General features: G+C 43.4%; 1 protein-coding gene across 12 annotated transcripts in view; it reads left to right on the top strand.

Annotated features, from left to right (window-relative positions):
• The window catches only part of Ica1 (islet cell autoantigen 1), a 148,297-nt gene that overhangs the window by 97,816 nt on the left and 26,446 nt on the right, over positions 1 to 24,035 (top strand). For all 12 annotated transcript variants that reach the window (XM_006236095.5, XM_039108416.2, XM_063286740.1 and 9 more), the window contains 2 exons: positions 10,257 to 10,382; positions 13,316 to 13,414. In XM_006236095.5, coding sequence (XP_006236157.1) covers positions 10,257 to 10,382; positions 13,316 to 13,414 — 225 coding nt within the window. The remainder of the gene's footprint in view (positions 1 to 10,256; positions 10,383 to 13,315; positions 13,415 to 24,035) is intronic.

Here is a 24,035-nt window from a genome sequence, read left to right as displayed (position 1 = left end):
AGGATCCAGCTATACCTCTCTTGGGCATATACCCAAAAGATGCCTCAACATATAAAAGAGACACGTGCTCCACTATGTTCATCGCAGCCTTATTTATAATAGCCAGAAAATGGAAAGAACCCAGATGCCCTTCAACAGAGGAATGGATACAGAAAATGTGGTACATCTACACAATGGAATATTACTCAGCTATCAAAAACAACGAGTTTATGAAATTCGTAGGCAAATGGTTGGAACTGGAAAATATCATCCTGAGTGAGCTAACCCAATCACAGAAAGACATACATGGTATGCACTCATTGATAAGTGGCTATTAGCCCAAATGCTTGAATTACCCTAGATCCCTAGAACAAACGAAACTCAAGACGGATGTTCAAAATGTGAATGCTTCACTCCTTCTTTAAATGAGGAAAAAGAATACCCTTGGCTGGGAAGGGAGAGGCAAAGATTAAAACAGAGACTGAAGGAACACCCATTCAGAGCCTGCCCCACAGGTGGCCCATACATATACAGCCACCCAATTGGACAAGATGGATGAAGCAAAGAAGTGCAGACCGACAGGAGCCGGATGTAGATCGCTCCTGAGAGACACAGCCAGAATACAGCAAATACAGAGGCGAATGCCAGCAGCAAACCACTGAGCTGAGAATAGGTCCCCCGTTGAAGGAATCAGAGAAAGAACTGGAAGAGCTTGAAGGGGCTCGAGACCCCAAAAGTACAACAATGTCAAGCAACCAGAGCTTCCAGGGACTAAGCCACTACCTAAAGACTATATATGGACTGACCCTGGACTCTGACCCCATAGGTAGCAATGAATATCCTAGTAAGAGCACCAGTGCAAGGGGAAGCCCTGGGTCCTGCTAAGACTGAACCCCCAGTGAACTAGACTATGGGGGGAGGGCGGCAATGGGGGGAGGGTTGGGAGGGGAACACCCATAAGGAAGGGGAGGGGGGAGGGGAATTTTGCCCGGAAACCGGGAAAGGGAATAACACTTGAAATGTATATAAGAAATACTCAAGTTAATAAAAAAATAAATAAATAAATAAATAAAATATAAAGTAAACAATTTAAACAAAAAAAAAGAGAATTAAATATCTGGAAAGATGGTTTAGTGGTTAATGGGACTTGCTGTTCCTAAAGACATGGGTACAGTACCTAGCACTCACACAGTGACTAACATCCATCTATACCCCCAGTTCTGTGTTATCCGGTACCATCTTCTGGCCTCATCATGGAACCCTGGCTGGCCTGGAATTAATTGGGTAGACCAGGCTGTCCTCAAACTTACAGAGATCCATCTGCCTCCCCTGAGATTGCAGGAATATGCTGCCACCCCTGGTTTCAACAGTTTCTTAAAGAGTAATTGTGTATAGGTGAATGATGTTTGTGTGGGCCTGCATGTCATAGCACATGTGTGGAGGTCATGGTCAACCTCATGATGTCAAGGTCAACCTCATCAAGTCTGTTCTTTCCTTCTACCACAATGTGGGTTCCAAGGATTGACCCGAGATCACAAAGCTGTGATCTGCTCAAAAGATTTACTGTAGAAATTCGCAAAGTTTGTACAGAAGGCCCAGGGATAGCCAAAAGAATTGTGAGAAGACTAAAGTCAGGTCTGGCATATACCTCAACAGTAGAGCATCTGGCTAGCCTATCAAGCCATCAGTTCAGTCCCCATCACACACAGCCCAGAAGAACAAACAGTAGGTCTTAGACATCTTAACTGTAAGACCTGATAGAATCGATAGTAATCACCACGGTGTGGTATAGGGTGTTCACACCCACATATAGAACAAATGGAGTAGCGACCCCAGACATGAGCTTGCATGTGTGTAACCTACTGATTTTGATGTAGATTCCAGGTACAGTGGATGATTGGCCCTCTTTTCCAGAACAAAAGATGCTGTAGCAGTTATTATGTCCACATACAAAATAGACCTGCACACTGGTCTCATACCATGTATAACAGATGAATTTGAAATGGCTGTGATTATAATATTATTTTTAAAGAAACATTGAATTTCCAGAAGACAAAGAATAGTAAAAATTTCTTTTGCCTTGTGTTGGGAAAGGAATTGTTAAGGCACGAAGAACACAAACTACCAAAGAAAACTTAGTAAATTGGACTTTATCAAAAGTGAAACCTTCTCTTTTCAAAAGGCACTGTTAAGAAAATGGAAGGCAATTTCAGACTTGAAAATATGTCCAAAGTTGTATCTGATAATAATTCGTATTCAGAACATATGAGGAACTCTTATTACTTACTAATCAGACAAGCCTGATTTTTCAAATTGGGCAAAAACTCTGAGTAGACTTATTAGTAAAATTATAGAAGACAAGTAAAAATGAAAAGTTCAGCATCATTAGTCATCAGAGAAACACAAATTAAAGTCACAGTAACGGTGACTACCTCCTCATTACAAAAGAGTTCAGAGATTGTGATAATCAAAAATAGAATGGTATCTTTATCATGAAGCTTGTTGGAGCCTCTCACAAGAATTTCCAGAAAGCAACTATGATCAACCTAGGTTAGTGCCGGCTGGGTCCAGGGGACAGAGAGCCATCTTCAATTCCTTAAGGCAAAGGAGGGAGCTGATCAGAAAACTCTTCCTTATTTTCTCCCTAATTCCCCTATCTTCTTTTGGTCTCTAAAATAGTGTGTGTGTGTGTGTGTGTGTGTGTGTGTGTGTGTGTGTACGTGTGTGCAGCATTGAGTGTTTTATTATGTGTAGCATATATGAGTGTGCAGGTGTGGGTGTCGTGCCCATGCAGGTAGAAGCCAAAGAAGTCAGGAGTCTCTTCCTCTATTTTGCATACCTTGTTACCTGGAGACTAAGCATCTGCCATTGCACTTGAAGCTTTGGCCCTGTCATACACACTAATACTGGGTTACAAGCACATATAGCCATGGTTGGGGTATTGGGGACTGAAACTCAAGTCTTCATGATTGCAAAGCAAGCATTCTCACCTACTCAGCCATCTCCTCGCTGCCTCCCTTTTCTTTTCTGTTTTTCTCTGCAGACCAATTCTCTACACATAACCAAAAACTCAAAGGTCAAGACTCCCTGCCTTTGGAACTCTTGCCATTCAAAGACTCATTGAGACTAATTTTCTCTTTTTCTAAGCTCAAACATCCTCAGGGATCTGGTTCCTCCAGCTGCAATCATCATGGTATCTTATGATGGATTTAACTGGGTTGTGACGGTCAGTGTTAACCATCAGCTGGAGAGTGTATAGAATCACTAGAGATTTGAGCCAGTGGGCGTGCCTGAGAGGGGTTGTCTTAGTGATGCTAATTGACATGGGAAGGCAGTCTTTAGGTGTGGGTTGAACCCTTCCTCAGCATGGGAGCCTCCATTTTGTAAACTGAGGAAAGCAAGCTGCGCGCGCGCGCGCCAGCATTCATTCCTCTCGTTTCCTGAGGAGGGATGCGCTGTTCCTGGCTGCATCGAGCACCTGTTGCCACGACCTCTCTGCCGTAGACTGAATCTTGAACCAGAAGTTAAATAAACTTTTTCCCCCTTTAATGGCTTTTGTTTCAGTATTTTATAACAGCAACAGGAAAGATAAACTAAGACAGAAATTGCAACTGAGAATGGGGCCTTGCTATGTTTAACCTGACCACATGGTTCTTTCTTAGACCCGGAAGTGTTTTATGACTAGAATAGAAAAGAATTTGCAACTTATGTAAACAGAGCTCAATAGCTTAAAAGACAAGGATGTTTCAGAACCACAGACCTTAGAGGGGAAGGGAATGGGGACCCTTTGTATGGCATTTTGGGCAGGAATTTTGCATTCATTCTGCCTGTGTTGAGAATCTGAGTGAAACTGAATTTAAGACAATGGATTAATTTGTTTGGCAGATGTGTGGTCAGACTTAAAGTTTCTCAGGAAGAAGAGTGATTGCTGGCTTCAAGGCAGCTGTAACTGCTGGAGAGATCAGCACTACCAAAGAGAAACCTGGCCTTCTGTACTGGACGGTGGGAAAGACTTTTGAGGACAAGTTACCCCAGCCCCTGGTTAAAGGACGGAACCTGCAAAGGTGTTAATTTGTATGAGAAGAAAAAGACTGAACTGAGAATGGAGTAGTAGTGGGGAGGGGTCTTATCTCTGGTAAAGCCTAGGAGAGTGTACCCCGCACACATACATGCTGATAATAGCTGGGATACGGGGTGCATCCCAAGTTGACTGCAGAACTTAGAACCATTATTTATAAGGCACTGGCTTTGAAGGCATAAAAGATGGCAGACTGCAGGCCTCTTGTAGATCCACGAAGGCCAGGCAATGTTTGGCAGGGTCAGAATCCCTGCAAGGATGCCCTGGGACGCCATTGTGGGAAGATGTGAAAGGGTAGCGGAAGTTGCAGTGAAGACTCTAGGATATCACCGATGCTTGCCCACAGGGCGTCTACAGAAGGTAGCTGTAGACCCAGAGTGGAACGGGAAGGCTGCAGTTTCTTCACACATACGCCCTCTCCTCAAGGCCTCTTGTCTCCTGAATGTCTCCGGAGTCAGCACATTGTTTCCTGTATCCAGCATCAATACACTTGTCTAAAACCACCGCCGCCATTCCTTTGATTTTCAGTCTATCCTTACCCACCTCCATCTCTCTCCTCCCGTCTGTCTGCACACTGCAGCAAAAGATCTTTCCAAACTGAAAGTAAGAGTCCTGTCTCCCTCTTGCTTGAATGCACCCAAGGTTTTTCTACTGTGCCTAGGTCAAAACTAAAGTAAAATCTGCCCTCCAGGATAGGATCTGACCTTCTGCTTCACCTCACAGCACCTTTCCACAGGTCCTCAGCAGTCCAGCTATGCTAGCTCACTATGGATTGGAGGAGCTTCCCTATTGCTTCTTTTTTAGTGCCTTTCATACTCTCCTCTGGCAGCTCCAGTACTTTTCATAGCCCTGCTCAGTCTCTTTAGTGTAGCTTGATCACCCTTGCCTTCCTCCAAGTCAAATGCTTAGATAAGTCATTGCTGTAGGACGGTTTGGACTTTCTTCTGAACCCCTCCCCTAATCTGTCGTTAGACATTCACTGATAAAAAACAAAATCCTCACTCAACTTCTCTTTGTGCCTACCACTACCAACAGCTGATATAAATAACTATCTGCCTAAACAGAGAGAGAGAGAGAGAGAGAGAGAGTGTTACCTCCTGAAAAAAAAATCTAAAACTCAGAGTAGAATTTTGTTGTTGTTGTTCTTAAAGGAAATAAAACACTTAGAAAACAACAAAAGTACTCTCCAATTACTTGATTATGGAGTAATATGAAGACCTTCCCTTAGCAAGGCCAGAGTGCACTAAGGATGAATCCCTTTGCCTTTGACCTGGGTAGTTCAAGTTGGGGGCTAAGAGGTAGAATTTCACAATGTGGGGAGTGAGCACAGAGCCATGACTTGTAGTTTTGGCAGGGGAGAGGTGGCTGCTTTCTCGGGTAAATTGAATTTCTGTGGCCTTTGAGGAAGACAGGATCCAGACTAAAGAGGGTCTAATATGCACGGCCACTTCCTAAAGTTTGGGAAAGAAGAAGAGAAAGGTAGAGCAATGGAAACAAAATGAAGAAATAAACAAAGGGCGCATTTATTTGAGTAAAATAGTTTTAAAGAGCCTTGAAAACCGCAGGGGCTCCTCAAGATGTTTATGTAATTGAAACTAATTTATATGGGATGGAGAGGAATAATAATCAAAACATTTTCACTCAAGTGCATCTGGAAGCATGTGAAATTGCCCTTGCAACGGTGGTCTGTCCTCTGCTGTGTCCCTTCCAGTTTTGTCCTGGGCTGGGCTAAAAGTGCATTTTGGAGAGCAAGAGATGGGACACAAACTATTAAACAAACTTTTCTGGACTGCAAATGCCCAACAGTGTAACCTCCATGTTTGGCATAGAAAGGGCACAGCATCTGGGAGCTCAGCGGCACATTAAGTGTTTTAATAATCGCCGTCATCGACACACAAGCATATGGCCTCGCGGAACTCACTGGGTCACCATCGACGTCTTCTCCGTTTCTAAAATTATCCTTCAGAATATTAACAAAACCATCTAAGGAGTGTCTCAAACTGTATGCCTTCCTAAGGTTTGCGTTATGAGGGAAGGACACAAGCTCTCACTTCCTAGAGAAGCTATCAGTCAGTGAGCTTGTAAGGCAAAAACCAAAATTTGTACTCAAGGGGAAAAAAATCTGATTTGCATCTTGTTAGGAAAAAAAATCTAGAATTTCCATATAAGTGAGGCAGTCTTTTACATACCTTTTACATACATAGATTTGCGATTGCATTGGGCCTTCCCAGAAGCCCTCATTGCCCGTTTCCTGTTTACCTCAATAATCTGTGGTTATAATCAAGCCATGAAATAAAACCATCATAGCCTTCAAAGGCTTCCGACAATGAGCATCTTTTTAGTGCTCACCAGTCTGTTGTTGACAGGGTGTTTCTGGTGTGGCAGCTCCTTACACAATGGTTGGCAGCCAGCTACAGGGCAGGGCAGGTTCTGCTAACAATGTCTGAGCTCTCCTCCTCAAGTCTCCCCTGCCACGGGGCTCACACCCCTCCGGCTGGCCGGCCAATCTGAGTGTGTTCTCATGGCCATCACAAAGGAAGCAGTGGGGAGGTGGAAACAGGCTGGCATTCCCTTTTGAAAAAGTTTCCAGTCTTTTTACATCTGTTAGCTTCTCATTGGCCAACACCAAGTCACAGGGTCAAGCCAGATTCCAGAGATAGGGAAGACTACAAAGTCACAGGGCAAAGTATAAGAGGATGTAGGAAGGACAATCCTTGGGACTACAGTGACCCCACTGCCCAGTGGTAATAATGCCATCACTTTATAGTGACCCCCACCCCAGTGGCATCCCTTGTCTGTGCTCTCTCAGTACTCTTACTATCCTCTTGTTGCGCTGCAATTGCCAATTTCCCTCAGCTCCTTAAGAGCTTAGCATGCTCAGAACAGCGTGCACTCTTTCGTAAACGTTTAGTGACTACATGTTAGTATGTTATTGGTAATTTGCAGGTGATGTGTGTCATACATTACATAGGACTGGACTCATGGTGCTCTATAAACTTGTATTGAATGAGTGAATGCACAAAAGCTCATACCCCAGACATGTTCCTTCCCCTTTCAAAGGGAGTGGCTGAGGGCAGTTAATTTTCAGGCCCTAGTTGCAAAGACCCTTCTAGGTGAGTATGCTCACCCTTAGTGATCTACAACAGAAATCTCAGCTGCTAAAATTCTGTCCATCTGGGTTTCCTCCTCTTTCCCCGCCCACAGCAGCCAGGGTCTCTTTTCCATCTCCTTTCTCTTCTCCGAGGATGGCAGAACATTATTGATATTTCACTCACTTTAAACTTCTTATCAGAGCTCCCAGGAGGTGGAATTTTTAGTCTTCATTCTGCAATAATGAATATTATCAGTCTCCAGGGTGTTTGTACTCACAGTGTGGTCAGGCCGAGAGGAGCAGCTACTGTCCACTGGTCTCAGCCCCGTAGATAGGGAATTGAGAAGAATCCTTAGAAAATTTTGTGTGTGCTATACATGCTACCGTTGCTGTAAAAAACGAAAAAGGGCATGCACTCGTCAGGACCTCTTTGAGCGCACATCACTCATGCCCTCCTCCCTGGCTCCCTCTGACCTGGGCAGTCCTCCAGACGTTCCAGCGTGGTACCCTGTCCTCACTCACAGCTCCATCCCATCTCACGTTGCTGATGGCTACTCTGAGCTCTGTAGCCATCTCTCTACCCATCTAGTTCCCAGGACGTGTTGTTAGCGCACCAGGCATGCACATCCCAATTCTGTGGTGGGCCCGGTGTGTCCTACCCCATACATTCTCTTGAACTCAATTAAGTCGCCCATGAAAGAACACACCACACAATATCCTCTGAGCCAATTGATAAGGTATAATTTGCCCATCTAGATAACACAAAATCCTGTACACACCCATGCCTTAAAAAGTCATAACAACCTGTAACTCTGTACAGAGAAGAATCTTAACATCTGCCGCCATGTTCTCTTAGCTCCTTCCTCCTCACTCCCCTTCCCTCTGCCTCTCCCTCCCTTCTAAAACCTCTGTTCCCGCCTCTCTCCCTTCTCGTCCAATGACAGGCCTCGTTTTATCTAGTCTGCCTTTACCTGCATAATGACGTCAACCTGCACACTACTCATACATCCTCTATTCTCATAGGTATTAATTCTATCGATGTGGTAAATGTTTAACCTCATCGTTTTCCACTCATCTACAATCCCATAGTGAAGCTTGTATTTCTATGTAGAATCCAATTTTGAGCTTCTTGATTTTCCAGGCAGTAGTGGAAGGTGCTTCAAGGATCACAGTAGCATGGTGATTTAAGTCAGAGAACCAGCCCTACCCTGAGTCAGCCCATGCCCTGGTGAAGGCTTCAGTCATCACCAACCAAGAAAAGTCATTACAATAGCTAAAGTAGCTTATTACTATGCAGTAATTAAATTAAATCAATTGTTATATTTATACTCATCATTTCTCTTATTGTATAATTCCATATGAATTTGTAAGCTGTGAGTGTTATTAATAGTAAATTAATTGTATTTATATCAAATAATGTATTTACCTTGGTGAGAAAAGAAATCACTATCTTTTTTTTTTAAAGTAGACCTATTGCATACCTATGTCACAACCCATATGTGAAGGTTAGAGAGAAGTTATGGGAGTCGGTTCTCTTCTTCTACTGTGTGGGGTCCAGGAATCGAACTCATATTATCAGGCTTGGTAGCATCTGTCCTTACCAACTGAGACATCTGACCAGCCCCCCAAATCACTACTTAGAAAGCTATTTTAAAGGCTTTAATTATGGACATTCTAAAATGGCATGGGAAGCACTGTATCCACAAGCATGTATTTAGTACACGCCGGCCTTGTACCAGGCTGCCAGGTGATACAGTGGTGGACAAAGGAGACATGATCCACGCTGCCTGGTATGTCGTGATGAAAAGGCACCTACCTCATAGCTCAGCTTCACTTGTAGGACTCATCTGCCTCGTTTCTGTGACTCAGGAGGTTTTTAAAGTAATATTTGAAATTATCAAGTAGAACACATTGTGTATAGATTTTCATACATCAAATAAAAAAATCTCAATGAAATGTTATTCTTTTTTTTTTTAAGCATCTGGCTTTCCCCATCTAAAATATAATACAGTGGTACCTTGGATTAGAAGAAGGGGAAATTTTGACTTCACTTTTTAAAAATGTATGTGTGATGTGTGTGTGTGTGTGTGTGTGTGTGTGTTTGTGTGTGTGTGTGTGTGTACATATGTATGTATGTATGTGTGTACATATGTATGGTATATGTATATGTATATATATTTAGGCGGTATCTCATGTAACTGAGGCTGGCCTCAATATCGTTATATAAAGGTGATCTGAACCTTCTTATCCTTTTGCCTTCATCTCCAGATTGCTGGAATTACAGGAGTGTGCTACTTATGGAGTGCAAGCTTATGGAGTGCTGGGAATAGAATGCCAGGCCTCCCAAAGGCTACTCAAGCACTTTGCTGACTCAGCTATAATCCTAGCCCTCTAAATTTGAAAACTCTGCTCTCTTGCAACATAAGCTATAGAGTTAACATGTGCAGAACTTTCCTGGCCATCACTCCTTCCCTGAATTACAGTGTGGTTCACGGGTGGATGGAGTTTCACTGGTATTCATCACTCAGTCATAAAAATTGAAAATTTATCAGTAGGAATGTTTTTTAGGCCGTGGAAAAATTCTTTGATATAAAGCCTCAATTGGCTCCTGAAACCGTAGAATTATGTTAGTAGAAAAAAAAAGTGAAAATATAGAAACCAGTAAATAGGATTGTGTCAATGATAGTTTCTCCATTTTAGCAAAGGTTACGCCAGACGTTAATGTTAGGAAAAGTCAAGTGAGGACTGTGTGGGAACTCTGTCCCAGAGACTGGAAAACTCTCGAACAAAGCATCTTCTTCAGGATGTGTATGTCTTCAACCTTCACCATGACCAGCTTGTAATTGCCCCGAGGAGACAGAGTTATTAATCTCATTCTGCAAAACATATAATTTATATAGCAATTCTATTAGAAAAGTATGATCATCGTGGTTCTTGTCTAGGTCTGTTGGAAGGAAAGAATGGATGTCAGATCTGTTCATTCATCTGGAACACTTAATGATGCTTTCTTATGTAAGACAGAGCAACCCTTCACCAGCCTTTCCTCACCTGCAAATTTTAACGTCATGGAGGTTCCAGTGTGTCAGAGACTCGCCTTCACTTTTGTAGGTACAGACACAAGTCCGCCTCGCGAAGAAGAACTTTGACAAATTGAAGATGGATGTGTGTCAAAAGGTGGATCTTCTTGGAGCAAGCAGATGTAACCTCTTATCTCACATGCTAGCAACATATCAGGTAACAAAGTGATGTTTGTCTCCATGAACAAAGACTTCTTGCCAGAGGCTTAGACAATGGGAAAGTTTGTGTTTGGATGGAAAGTATGACCTGGGCCTCCTGGATTCTGAATGCATCCTCGGTTCTGCCTTTTAGGCCCTATAGTTTAAATAGCATTATAGTCACAACTATGTGCTCTATACTGGGTGGAGTTTTCTCTTTTCCTGTGTGCATTTTGTGGCTCCTTTCTGCCCTGAATGCTATTCTCCATCTATGTCTTTGCAGATCCTGGTCTAGACCCTGTTAGCATGATACCCTACATGTCTCAGGATGTGACGTTTATCCAGGACACTTGGCTTTTATCTCTCTTAATATTGACATCCTTCAGGGTAGTTCTGTGTCTATCCTCAGTGCTGTTGACACCAACTGGGTGTGAAATACCAGATGCTGGGAGTTGTTGGGAATGGGCAGATTACTATAGCCCAGCCCCTTGTACTCAAAGAATTCAAAAGTTTAGGAAGAAAACTAGAGGCAGTAACTTTTTACTATATTTCCCAAACCTCTAGAAAAGGCATTCTTTTTTTTTTTTTTGGTATAAACTTTTTTTTTATTTTTTATTTTTATTATTAACTTGAGATTTCTTATATACATTTCGAGTGTTATTCCCTTTCCCAGTTTCCGGGCAAACATCCCCCTCCCCCCTCCCCTTTCTTATCGGTGTTCCCCTCCCCACCCTCCCCCCATTGTCCCCCTCCCCCCAACAGTCTAGTTCACTGGGGGTTCAGTCTTAGCAGGACCCAGGGCTTCCCCTTCCACTGGTGCTCTTACTAGGATATTCATTGCTACCTATGAGGTCAGAGTCCAGGGTCAGTCCATGTATAGTCTTTAGGTAGTGGCTTAGTCCCTGGAAGCTCTGGTTGCTTGGCATTGTTGTACATATGGGGTCTCGAGCCCCTTCAAGCTCTTCCAGTTCTTTCTCTGATTCCTTCAACGGGGGTCCTATTCTCAGTTCAGTGGTTTGCTGCTGGTATTCGCCTCTGTATTTGCTGTATTCTGGCTGTGTCTCTCAGGAGCGCTCTACATCCGGCTCCTGTCGGTCTGCACTTCTTTGCTTCATCCATCTTGTCTAATTGGATGGCTGTATATGCATGGGCCACATGTGGGGCAGACTCTGAATGGGTGTTCCTTCAGTCTCTGTTTTAATCTTTGCCTCTCTCTTCCCTGCCAAGGGTATTCTTGTTCCCCTTTTAAAGAAGGAGTGAACCATTCACATTTTGATCATCTGTCTTGAGTTTCATTTGTTCTAGGCATTTAGGGTAATTCAAGCATTTGGGCTAATAGCCACTTATCAGTGAGTGCATACCATGTATGTCTTTCTGTGTTTGGGTTAGCAGCTCACTCAGGATGATATTTTCCAGTTCCAGCCATTTGCCTACGAATTTCATAAAGTCGTTGTTTTTGATAGCTGAGTAATATTCCATTGTGTAGATGTACCACATTTTCTGTATCCATTCCTCTGTTGAAGGGCATCTGGGTTCTTTCCAGCTTCTGGCTATTATAAATAAGGCTGCAATGAACATAATGGAGCACGTGTCTTTTTTATATGTTGGGGCATCTTTTGGGTATATGCCCAAGAGAGGTATAGCTGGATCCTCAGGCCGTTCAATGTCCAATTTTCTGAGGATCCTCCAGACTGATTTCCAGAATGGTTGTACCAGTTTGCAATCCCACCAACAATGGAGGAGTGTTCCTCTTTCTCCACATCCTCGCCAGCATCTGTTGTCCCATGAGTTTTTGATCTTAGCCATTCTCACTGGTGTGAGGTGAAATCTCAGGGTTGTTTTGATTTGCATTTCCCTTATGACTAAAGATGTTGAACATTTCTTTAGGTGTTTCTCCGCCATTCGGCATTCCTCAGCTGTGAATTCTTTGTTTAGCTCTGAGCCCCATTTTTTAATAGGGTTATTTGTTTCCCTGCGGTCTAACTTCTTGAGTTCTTTGTATATTTTGGATATAAGGCCTCTATCTGCTGTAGGATTGGTAAAGATCTTTTCCCAATCTGTTGGTTGCCATTTTGTCCTAACCACAGTGTCCTTTGCCTTACAGAAGATTTGCAGTTTTATGAGATCCCATTTGTCTATTCTTGATCTTAGAGCATAAGCCATTGGTGTTTTGTTCAGGAAATTATTTCCAGTGCCCATGTGTTCCAGATGCTTCCCTAGTTTTTCTTCTATTAGTTTGAGTGTGTCTGGTTTGATGTGGAGGTCCTTGATCCACTTGGACTTAAGCTTTGTACAGGGTGATAAGCATGGATCGATCTGCATTCTTCTACATGTTGCCCTCCAGTTGAACCAGCACCATTTGCTGAAAATGCTATCTTTTTTCCATTGGATGGTTTTGGCTCCTTTGTCAAAAATCAAGTGACCATATGTGTGTGGGTTCATTAGAAAAGGCATTCTATACAGAAAGATACTTTTAAGAGTGGCGGTGAGGGGACCATGGTGGTGCAGGCCTTTAATCCTAGTCCTCAGGAATCAGATGGAGGTGGATCTCTGTTGAGTTCAAGACTAGTCTGGTCTACAAAGCAAGTCCCAGGAAATCCATGAGACTCTGAGTCACCACCACTACCCTCCTCAAAAAATTATTGCCAATGAAATTTTGGAGAAGTCAAATCATTGTAAAATGAGGTGAATGAATAACCCTGTGTTTTGTAGAATGGACTGAATGGGGCAAAGATGGCGGTGAGGGGAGGGTCCCAAGTGGTAGGTGTAACCTTAGCATTGGGAGTTTAGTTGGATAACTGAGGTCTAATGAAATATGGGAAGAAATGGGGGTCCAGAGATGAGAGCAAGACGGAGTGAAAATGACCTGGAAAGCTGTAGATCACTTCTCTGGGGACCCAGTTCAGACGGGGTCATTCAGGACATTATTGACTTTTTCATCTTTCTTTACAGACCACTCTGCTCCACTTTTGGGAGAAAACTTCTCACACCATGGCAGCCATCCATGAGAGCTTCAAAGGCTATCAACCATATGAATTCACAACGTTAAAGGTATGAAAGCCAGAGTCTCACTAGGAAATCTTGTGAAAATCTTGTGAAAAGATTTGTTTGTATTATAAACCAAACCCATGGCACTATCACTACTCCCAGACCCCTGTCAGAGAGAACTGTCTATGACCAGGCCTTTCATTATATATCATGGTAATTCATGTTTATCTGACATCCTTGAAGACAAGATCTCTCAAGAACAAATAACTAATTACTTTTTGTTTGGTTTAGTTTCGTTTTGTTTTTCCATTACCTGGGATGGAATTCAGGGCTTTAGATATGCTAGGCAGTCCACCACTGAGTTACATCCCTACTTTTAATTATTAATTCTGAATATGCAGATCTGATATTTGTTTCTTTTCTTTCCTATTTCTGAAAGAAAAAGTACACTTTATTCTGAAGGTACCTCCGATGTAAGACTGGAATTTTTCATAGGGCTATCGTAACAATTTCTAATTGAAAGAGCTACATTAAACTCAAGGATTCTTGACTCAAAGGAGGTTTGTGTGCAGTATCTGATTCTCAGTATTGAAGCTGATTTGGAACTTGCCTGCCCTGATGGCCACTAGAGATAAATGCACATCAAGATAAGAAAGTGATTGTCATCCCAGAAGGACTTTAAGAATGACAGGAGAGAACAGTGGGTACCTTGTTGTTGGGGAGTTGTCTTTGAAAGAAAACTATCAGGCAAGAACTAGGAAAAGTAAACCTTGAAATTGCTCACTTCTAATTTTTAAGTCCACATTGCTAGTGAAACATCAAAACAGTACCCCCTACCTGCTGTAAAATGCATGTCTGATTTTAAATGTTTATGAGTCACTGACAGATCTACAAAAATATTGAGATAGAAACCTTCAAAGATGTTGCCTGAGTAAAGGTCCAAGGGGGACCCAGGAGTGTCCACTTGCCCTGAGCTTTACCCATGCTGCCTCCAGGAAGGAGGCCTAGCCCCATGCTTGGTCCTCACAGTCGCTACCCTGCTCAGTTGGTGTTCACTGACGTACTGCACGGTGAACACACCCTGACCGTGCGGTGTTTTGCTTCGTCAACTCTACAGACTTACTAGGAGAGGCTTTTCAGTTCTTACTGTGTCTGTCAGCCAAATGTCTGCACAGTTAGCAAGCAGCCCTCGTCACAGGGGCCGTGTTCCTGTGGGAAGCAGCTGCATTTCTTCTCTGTGATTTGCTGATGTTTTCTGCATCTTAGGAAGTATCCCTCTCAACCAAGGAAGATCAGTTAACGTTACAGCTCAGGCTACCTACCCTTCTTAGCCTGGCCTGAGCAGGTCAACCTTCCCTTCTATGGGGCTGTTCTGTTGTTAGGGTTGGTCTTTCATTTCATTAAGGATTGAACCTAGGACCTTGTACATGCTAGAAAAATACTTTACTGCTAACCAGAGGTTACTGGTCTTATGAAACATAAATTGGGGAGTCAAATGAAATGTCCTCTTCCTCAGATATAATTTAAGAAGACTCAACGTTTGAGTTTACTACATATAAATGACGTTAAAGGGCCACAGGCATGGAAGAACATGAGTGTATCCCTGGCCTCCTGGGCTGAGGAAACTATGACTCCGAGAGGTGTGCCATGCTGTTCACCCTACAGGAAAGGTTGTGCTGCTTATGTTAGAGGACTACTAAGCAAGAATTTAGTGAAAGTTTAACAATTGTGATTTGGGACATAATTACATATATTTTACACAGACAGCTCACTATCACCTTTTATATCCCTTCACCCTCTGTTAAGTTATAGCTTAAATAATAATGCATAGCTTATTTGTAATATAATCTTGTAGGATAGATACATCTGTTAAAGTATGATGGTGTTACAGTCAAATTAAGCGCCCACAAACCCATCAAATAGGCTGTTTTTTTTTTTTATTAGCCTCCCGAATGATGCTCATCTCGGTTTCCAGGGATGGCATATTAGAAATTCAAGCTGATAGGTAATTATGTGGACTCCCATTGGACATAATAGAATCCTGTTATACACAGGTCATTATGTTTTTATAGATAGATGCACTTGTGTATCAAATTGTATGCCACAAAACATGAAGATGAGACCCATTAGCTCCCGATGTGCCCTGTTTAAGTATGATGATGCTGTCTGAGTACCTAGAACTCTTGTACTAAAGCACAGGGCCTATAGTTAAACAAATTTTTATTTCATCCAACAAATTTTCAAACCTGTAATTTTGGAACGGCATTCTCTATTGATAATGGCTATTTTGAAATTTAAGTAAGTGTTTTCACGATTAATTTGTCCTCCAGGTTTACGTAAGCAAATGGTCCCTTAACATGCCTTTTGGGATTCTGACTGGAAAGAAAACATTGTCTTAGGAGAGGATTGCCGAGCTCTGCTAATGAAAAGCGAGCCATTTGCTCTCTTTGCTTCAGGGTGTGTTCTGAGTGCGTTGGTAATTGTGCCGTTGCAGCTGTATTTCCTGACTATTAGTTTTATGCTTGATGAAGGATGATAATTAATGTGTTAAGCGCTCGGCGTGTCCCGTTTGATAGGAAGATTCTCTTACAGCAGAAGTATGAGGCTGCACCTCATGCCCCAGAACTTCCAATGAAGCTTTACCTAAGAAATACAAAACAGTTCTTTTGTTAAGTAAGTTCATTACAAGAATGAATCTCTCCCTCATACATCTTTCAAAATATCCCAGTGATGGTTTTAGCTATTTAATGGGAATGCTTCCTGGGACAGTGGACATGCTTTTGTCCAGACCTGATGGGATTGTGTGGATTCTTCCTTGGGAAGAAGGGTGTAGCATCGGTTCGGTAGGATACATTTAGCATTCAACGTGATGGGAATATTTAGCTTTGAAATGTAATCTTACAAAAATGTTTAAAGGACTATTTTAAGGCCTCCAACTTAAAACAGAAGCATCCCAAGTGGTCGCCAGCAAAGAGGCGAGTTTTCCCCCAGCTCTGTTTTCAAACACGAGCCCTTACTGATTCATTGCATGTTTTGTATGAATTGCCCATCATCGGTGTATTAATTGTGTAGTTATTCCAAACCTGGGAATGTCTTTCACATGGCAGGAATTATCACGTTCTGGGGACAGGCGGAGAACGTTACGTGCGGGATCTGGAAAGCATTGTCCCTTTTCGGGGGGTGGGGAGCAATGTGGGCTCAGAGCTTAAAGCGTTTTAAAGAAACTCAATGAAATTCCGTCTTTTTAGGAGAGAAGTGCCTGTCTTAAGTTGCCAGCCCTTAGATGTGGTTGTTTGCTTCATCCTTCCAGGATATCACTTATACATCCCCCCCATGGATCCAGGGCAGGCAACAGCCACAGAGGAGTCAAGTGGCTTTTCCCTGGATCGTCTACAGTTCCATTTGCATCAATTGCCCTCTGTCTCTATCCAGAGTTCTGGCAGTGGGTGGAGCTGGGCATTTTTATAGGGATATTAGGGTAAGGACTGGGCCCTTTACAACTGAGGGTGGAGCCTGGGCCCTTTATAACAGGGACACATACTTCTGAAGACTGGTCGAAGGCCAGCCTGCCCCCCTCCCCATCACTGCAAAATGGCTGTTCATTTTCTTTGAGACAGAATCTTAAAACCGTGCTGACTTTAAACTCACAGTCCACCTCCATTGGCCTCCCAAGTGCTGAGTTATAGGTGTGTATGATCATGCCACACTTGTTTTTGAACTTTTCTCTGAGCCATTGTTTCCCAAGACTGTCCAAATGGACTTGAAATTCTTTCTCCTCACACTTGCACACTCCCGAGTGCTGCTGGGATGCATTTTTCTTTTGGAAGTCATCGAAGTGCTTGGGTTTAACAGAGGTAGATGGTCAGTTGCGGGCAGAGGACAACCCGGTGACACACCTCATTTTGGTGGTTTTGGAAGGAGCAGCAGATTTTTCCACTTCGCCCTTCACCTTCTTGGATGGTATGATAGAGTAGGGTACAGAAAAGCACAGGCAGCCAGACCAGCTGTGCTGATGCCCAGCCGTGCCGATGGTGGCAGCGAGGACAGCGAAAATAAGGTGGTAGTGGAGGAATTGATGGTACCGGTGATGGTGCTGGTCCAAGTGAGGTGGAAGAAAAGGCTGTGAATGTGAAGACCGTGTTGGTGTTGCTGTGGGTGTTGTTGACTAAAAGAGTAGGGGAGGAATTGCTGCTGCTGCTGCTGCTGCTGCTGCTGCTGCTGCTGCTGCTGCTGCTGCTGCTGCTGCTACTGGTTGGTGTGGGTGTTAGTGATTAAAATGGTAGCAGGGTTGCTGGTGTTGACACTGATAGGAAAGATGACGGGGTAGGAAGTCCTGGTGATAACGGTGCTGGTGGGGAGGGTCCAGTGCTTGTGAGGGAGGTGGGAGTAGCAGTCACAGCTGAGGCGTCCAGCAACACTAGTGGCCATAGGGGAGGTGTAGTTAAGAAGTCAGCCATGGACAGGGCATCGGACAGGCAGCCACGGACAGGCAGCCACAGACAGGCAGCCACGACAGGGCATCGGAAGAGCAGTGCCAGGTCCAGCAGCCTGGTGTCCGTTATTTTCTTACCATTTTCATCCCAGACAGTTGGGTTTTATCTCACAGGCAAGGGTAAGACTTAGCAAAGATGGCAAATCTTAGCAGGCCTCAACCTGGGGCTCACATAGCCCATTCCCTCCCTGGTTTCCACTGGACATCTGGTAGTTCCATTTCCAAACCTGTCCTTCAACCTCACAGGCCTTGGTCCACTCTCAAGTAATTCCCACCAGGGACAGAAAAGCCAGAAAGTCGTGAGGGTGTGCCATCTCCTTAGCCAGGCTGGCTCTAAGCCATACAAGTTGGCTTTGCAACTCACTCTTGACCCATGCCAAGATTTACCTCTAAGGAACCTGGACTTAAAAACTCAACTCCAAGCATGTTCAAAAATAACCACGGGAACAGCCACGGGAACTCTCTGGGGTGTGGGTCTCAGCACTGATGCATGGAACATCCTTCTGCAGACCAAAATACTCTTAGCTTTCAAGAGACCAAAACATCCTTTTCTGAATCTTGTTTTTCTCAAATTCAAGTGCCTAGCAGCCTCCTTCCACCCACCTTCCCATTTCTCAGTTAATCATTTGAGCATTTACCGACAGTCCACATGGCTCTGTAGTTACTCGCTTTGAAAATAATGCCATAATAGTTTTTATGAAAATTGGGTAAATATCTCTGCAATGCTATTTTAGTTAACAGTCCCAACAAGGCAATTACTCATGGCGAGCATCCAGGATATCCTTTTAGACTTTCAAATTTTGCTCTCTGGGTATTTAGCAAAGCTTCTTTCTCTGTTTTTTTTTTTCCTTCTTCTTCTTCCTTTTTTTTTCTTTTTCTTTCTCTCCTCTCCCCAAACTGTTCCAGGCCAGATCATTGGACAGGACAGATTTGTAGGTATATCTCAGTCACTGGGGAGGAGGGAATGGATGAGCTGACCAGGACCACCACTGAAATCTGAGCTAGACGAGCCAGAGTTTTGTCTGCTGTTGCTGTCTCTGCCTTATGGTGATTGGCATTATTTCTCCCTGGCAGCTGGTCACTCAAGCTCTCCTCACAACAGCCTGGGTCCTCTCCTGCCGCCCCCCTTCCTTCTTCCCTACCTTCTCCTTGCCGGACAGAGAAAAAAATACCCCCACTGTATAGTTTTTCTGTGCCAGACACTTGCTATGAAATAATGTCTAGGAAAGTTGTCCTATATGTGTGAGTCTTAAATGTAGCAAGGGCAGGACTACAATCAATGACAGTCAGGTTCAGCGTTAACATATAGAAAATGTCTGTATTTTATTCAACCCTCGAATTATCTTCAGAACACTTGAGTATGTTCAATCTTATTCCCCCGTTTCAAATGAAACCCGAGCCCAGAGACAGCTAGTAATTTGCCCAAGGCTCTGCATGTGCATTAGATCTGGGAACAGGAAAGTTCAGGCTTTTTACCACCCTGCTATGAGTTGCTTCCCACAGGCACTCCTGGCTGTGATGCAGGGGGGCAGGAGAGAGCAGAAATGCCACCTTTGAAAAGAACAGCCTTAGCTTCCAATCAAGAATAATACTTTGAGGTTCTCTCTTGTAGGTAAAAACAGTAATTTATGTGACGGCCCCTCCAATATCTTGGAACACGGGGCTCCTCTAAGAGAGTCGAATGGAGTTCCCTTCATGTCCTCAACACTTCTCATTAGAGGGGAAGTTGAGTAAATGTCCTTGACTTGGTTGTTCAAGGCATTTTCTTAAATTGTGCAGTTTTAAAGACAGATGCAAAATATATATACCTTCTATTTGTCTGTGGCTGAATGGCCTGAAGCAAGTTACTGCGCTTCTCCCAATCTCTACTTCCGTATCAGGAAACAAGCAATGTTTCCGAGGCTACTTGAAGCCTAAGAGTATAAACTTGGGAATGTAGAACACAGAATGGAAGGCATCAGCCCCGCTTTAGACCAGCGGTTCATAACCTTCCTAATACTAAGACCCTTCCGTACAGTTTCTCATTCTGTGGTAACCCCCAACCATGAAATTATTTTCAGTGCTACTTCATAACTTATGAATTAATTAATTCATGAATTTATGCAATTCATAAATATTATGAATTATAAATATTTGTGTTTTCCAAAGGTATTTGACGACCCCCATTGAAAGGGTCCATTGACCCCAGAGAGGTCGAGACCCACAGGTTAAGAAACATTACTCTAGGCCCTTCAGGGTCCTGACAAGAACGTGGTTTGTAGTGTTTAGTACTATAGATCCTCACAGTTTAGCCTTACGCAGCACCCTATATGTGCATACCTGGCATTATCTCCATGTTCTGGTGGGTAAACTGAGGCCTGAGAATGACAAGAACCGTGTTCATGCCAGAGCACTGCTTGATATAAATCCAAGGACCCCCCCCCCTTCCCAGCACACTGTGAGGCCTTCCCATGAGCAAGTCCCTGTGCTAAGGCATAAGATTATCTGTCTTATGAAGGTGATTCTTTTCCTCTAGTTTTACTTTGGTCTGTTGTTCCGCACTTCAGTTCAAAATTATCTCTAGTACTAGATTAATATGGTGTCATTTGTACATGGTGGGGGATGTGTGGGGTGGGGAAGAGGAGGACATATGTTCCAAATGTCCATGAATTGCATGGCTGGTACGCATCATGTCCTCGGCTTTTTACCTCTCATGTGGTACTAATTATATAAACACAAACACACACACACACACACACCCAGCTGAACGCTGCATCTTTTGGCCATGCAAAAACTATTTTAAGTGCTTTTGTTTCCTTTTCCTGACAACTATTTGGCACCTTCCTCTGTGTACAGTGTAATTAATGGAAAGTAGCAAAGAAATCGAAGTGTCTAATTAAGGACCACAGGAAAAGTTACCCAGTTGTGTAAGGTGGGCCTCAGTCTGGGTTCTTAGGACTGGCTGCTGGCCCTTTGTCTGAGGAATTTGTTTTGTTGAGTAGTTTTGCTTTCTTTCAGATGAATGTTGCTGCTGCTTTTATTTTCCTCATACAGGAAGTAGTAATTCCCTTTATTATATTAAGCTGTTTCCCTTTTAAGACTTTTTTTTTTTTGCAAGCCCGGTCTGCACATTTCCTTTGTCACGCTGATCTTCTATATTGTGCGTGTGCTTCCTGAACCCATTTGTGCTTTGATGGAAACTATTAGCCTGTTGCTGCAGCCTGACCGCGGACAGGTTACTTAGTCTGCAGATGCCCTTTCATCCACAAAGACGCTTTCAGTCGGGGGAGTGATGCTGTGCACTCTGACAGGCAGTGATGTCCACGAGCAGTTTGAGGGAAGGCCTGGATGGGATGAGATTTAGAAGCACATGCTTTGGAAGTTTCTTTTCTGGACATGGATGCGGCTTCCATAGGCCAGCAGTTGAAAATGGTTCTGTCTGATGGCTGTCTCTTCACATGCTGCCCCTGGACCTAACTTGTTCATTTTGCCAGAACATGAATTCGTGTCACTCAGAAAATGCTGTCACTTCTGCAGGGACTATTAGGGTCAAGTGTTTTTTTACCTGTGTTGTGGGACTTCAAAATAATCTGAAAAATTCATTTCCAATGTCCCTAACCCTTAGCAACCCCACGCATGTACCCCCTCCCCACTGACCTTGGTTGAGGCAAGAAATGGTTCTCCATCCCACAGAATGGTATGCTTTGGACCATCGCACAGTGATCTAAATTTTAGGTGGGATTGGGACATGAACTTTCAAACTTTCCTCTAGAGTCTCTCTTCAGTGAGTGCCATCGTTCCTCAGAAGCAAGCTTCTTGTGTGGTTCTGCTTTTGTCAAGCCTTTTCGATTTTGCTTTGTTTGATCTACAAGTCTTAATGTTAGACAAGCCCACTGTCAGTGTTCAAAAATCAGTTGTTCTAGCGAGTGTATAACTCTGGGGACATATTATAAATCTTTGACTTCCGACTTTAGAATGTTTGAATTCTGTGGCGTGTGGACTGTATTTCAGGTAAAGCTGATATGTGTGGGAATACATTGTTTCCCTTCATTCAAAATTCTCAAAGTGAGTAAATAAGCTGGTGTGTTTACATTAATTTTCCTTATGGTGTTATATGCCTTTTCATAGTTTTCCCCCAAGACTTTCCTTAGCTACATCGACGTAATTGTTAATGCTGAACATTACATTAATTTTTCAACCAACAAATACGAATTTTTAGCACTCACCAAGCTTCAGAAGCCAAATTATCATAGGAACAATAGTAATGTAGGAGAAGAGCATTGTCACCGGAATTATTAATAGTAAATTAAAGTCGCAATTGGAACTGCAGCCATTCTGTTGGGAAAGCACAATAGTGTCTTAAGTGTGACTGTGGTGACAGGGAGCCAACAATTGAGTCCCTGCTAATGGCCCAACAGGGGAAAGGCTTGAAAAGAGGCAATGAGTGGTTTACATTACAAAGGGATTGTCTGAGAGCTGCTCCAGTGTGGTCAGGAGGGGAGGTTGGCTGGAGACAGGAGGGATGATAACCATGGAACTGTCAAGGCATCTTGGGGGTTTAGACAGGGGCTGTGGCAGCTAGACGCAGCCCACTGAAGCAGACATGTCCGTCCATGGCCTGCCCAAGGTTGATTGACAAAAAAGGAAACACAATGAGAAGATAATTGAGCGAACCAGGAGGCCTGGACAAGTGTCACGGGATCTAAAAGTGAGTCCTGGGAGCATTGGCTGAAAATACTCCAGCCTTCACTCTGATCCGAGCTGAACCATTCTGTGGAGAATACAGCTGCTGAGAGACAGAGAGACAGAGATGCTGTGATTGGCAAATGTATTGAAAAGAGAATGTCCTTGACATCTGATGAACTCCCACTTATAGTTACACAAGTCTAACACACACACACACACACTCACATGTGACATACACACACTCGCACACTACTTTTCCTGGACTTTTTTTTTTCGTTTTGTATAGACAACAAAACTGTCTAGAACACAACCCGGATCCGCTGTCTCATTTGCTCTAACCCTGTCCATTGTAGCATTTCCCCTTCACAGTCCAGGCTGCAGCACACAATGATCCTGTGCTGTGTGTAGTTGTCATGCATAGAGAAAAAGCACAAAGGAGGCAAAATGGCCAGTGCCGACAACGAATGCTCTCCCTGGGAGACACTGCTGGCCACAGTATGGGGGTCTCCTAAGACTTCCATTCTTACCAGCTATAGCACAGCCCCAGTGACTTCTTTGCACAGGTTGACCTAGTCTTACCTTTGGGCCTTTGTATTCAAGCTTCTCGTCGAGCTGTGTGTGGCTGGTTACTTCTCGTCATTTACTCTCAGTTGAAATGTCATCTCCACGAGAGGCCATCCCATTCACTGAAGCAATGATCTGATCCTTTTGTCTCCCTGTTTAAATGATCTGCCCGGGCATCTCACTTGCTGATAATTTTTCTTTTAACTGACATCAGAGTATCCCAAACAACATCTTACACATGGTAGATTCTCCAGAAATATTTGTTGAACGAAGGTACCAGTTTCACGTTCAGAGACAGGGAATCATTAAAAATCACAGCAATGCTGCATGGAAAGGCTTTATGTGGTGAAGAGACACAGGCTCAGTGAAGAGACCGCATGGCTCGCAGGTAAAGGCACTCGCTGGTAAGCTTCACAAGCTGAGTTTGATCTCTGGGACCCATGCGGTGAAACGAGAGGACTCTTTTCTGCAACTTGTCCTCTGCTCTACACACATGTGCCCTGGCAACCCCCACATACAAAATAAATACATGTTTAACACAGAGTTAAAAGCCATGACCCTGCATTAGAACATTGGTGAGTTGCAGGAACATTCATATATTTTAATTTTAGTACTAAATGTTTGCAATGCGTAAAATACTCTATAGTTTCAACTATTTTTTTTTAATACAAGAATTGTGTTGGTACAAAGTATCTATAAAATGCTGATCAGACTGTTAACACGAATCGGCGTCAGAAGGACGTTCTTAAATCTGGAGTGCCCGGTGAAGTTGTGTGGAAAGTAGCAGTAATTGATGTGGGCTTTGAAAGGACTCAGGATTTCTGAGGGCGAGCAACTAGAAAGAACAAAGATAGGACAGGAACAATAAGCACACGGGAGACCCCGAGGAGGCGGTTACAGCTGAATAGAAAAGTCCAGCTTTGCAGATAGTGGGAAGCAGCAGAGAGACCGGAGGACCATGGC

This window comes from Rattus norvegicus, chromosome 4 (genome assembly GCF_036323735.1).
Source record: "Rattus norvegicus strain BN/NHsdMcwi chromosome 4, GRCr8, whole genome shotgun sequence".
Lineage (NCBI taxonomy): Eukaryota > Metazoa > Chordata > Mammalia > Rodentia > Muridae > Rattus > Rattus norvegicus.
The sequence above is the reverse complement of the archived record's forward strand: the minus strand, read 5'-3'. Positions and strand labels throughout refer to the sequence as shown.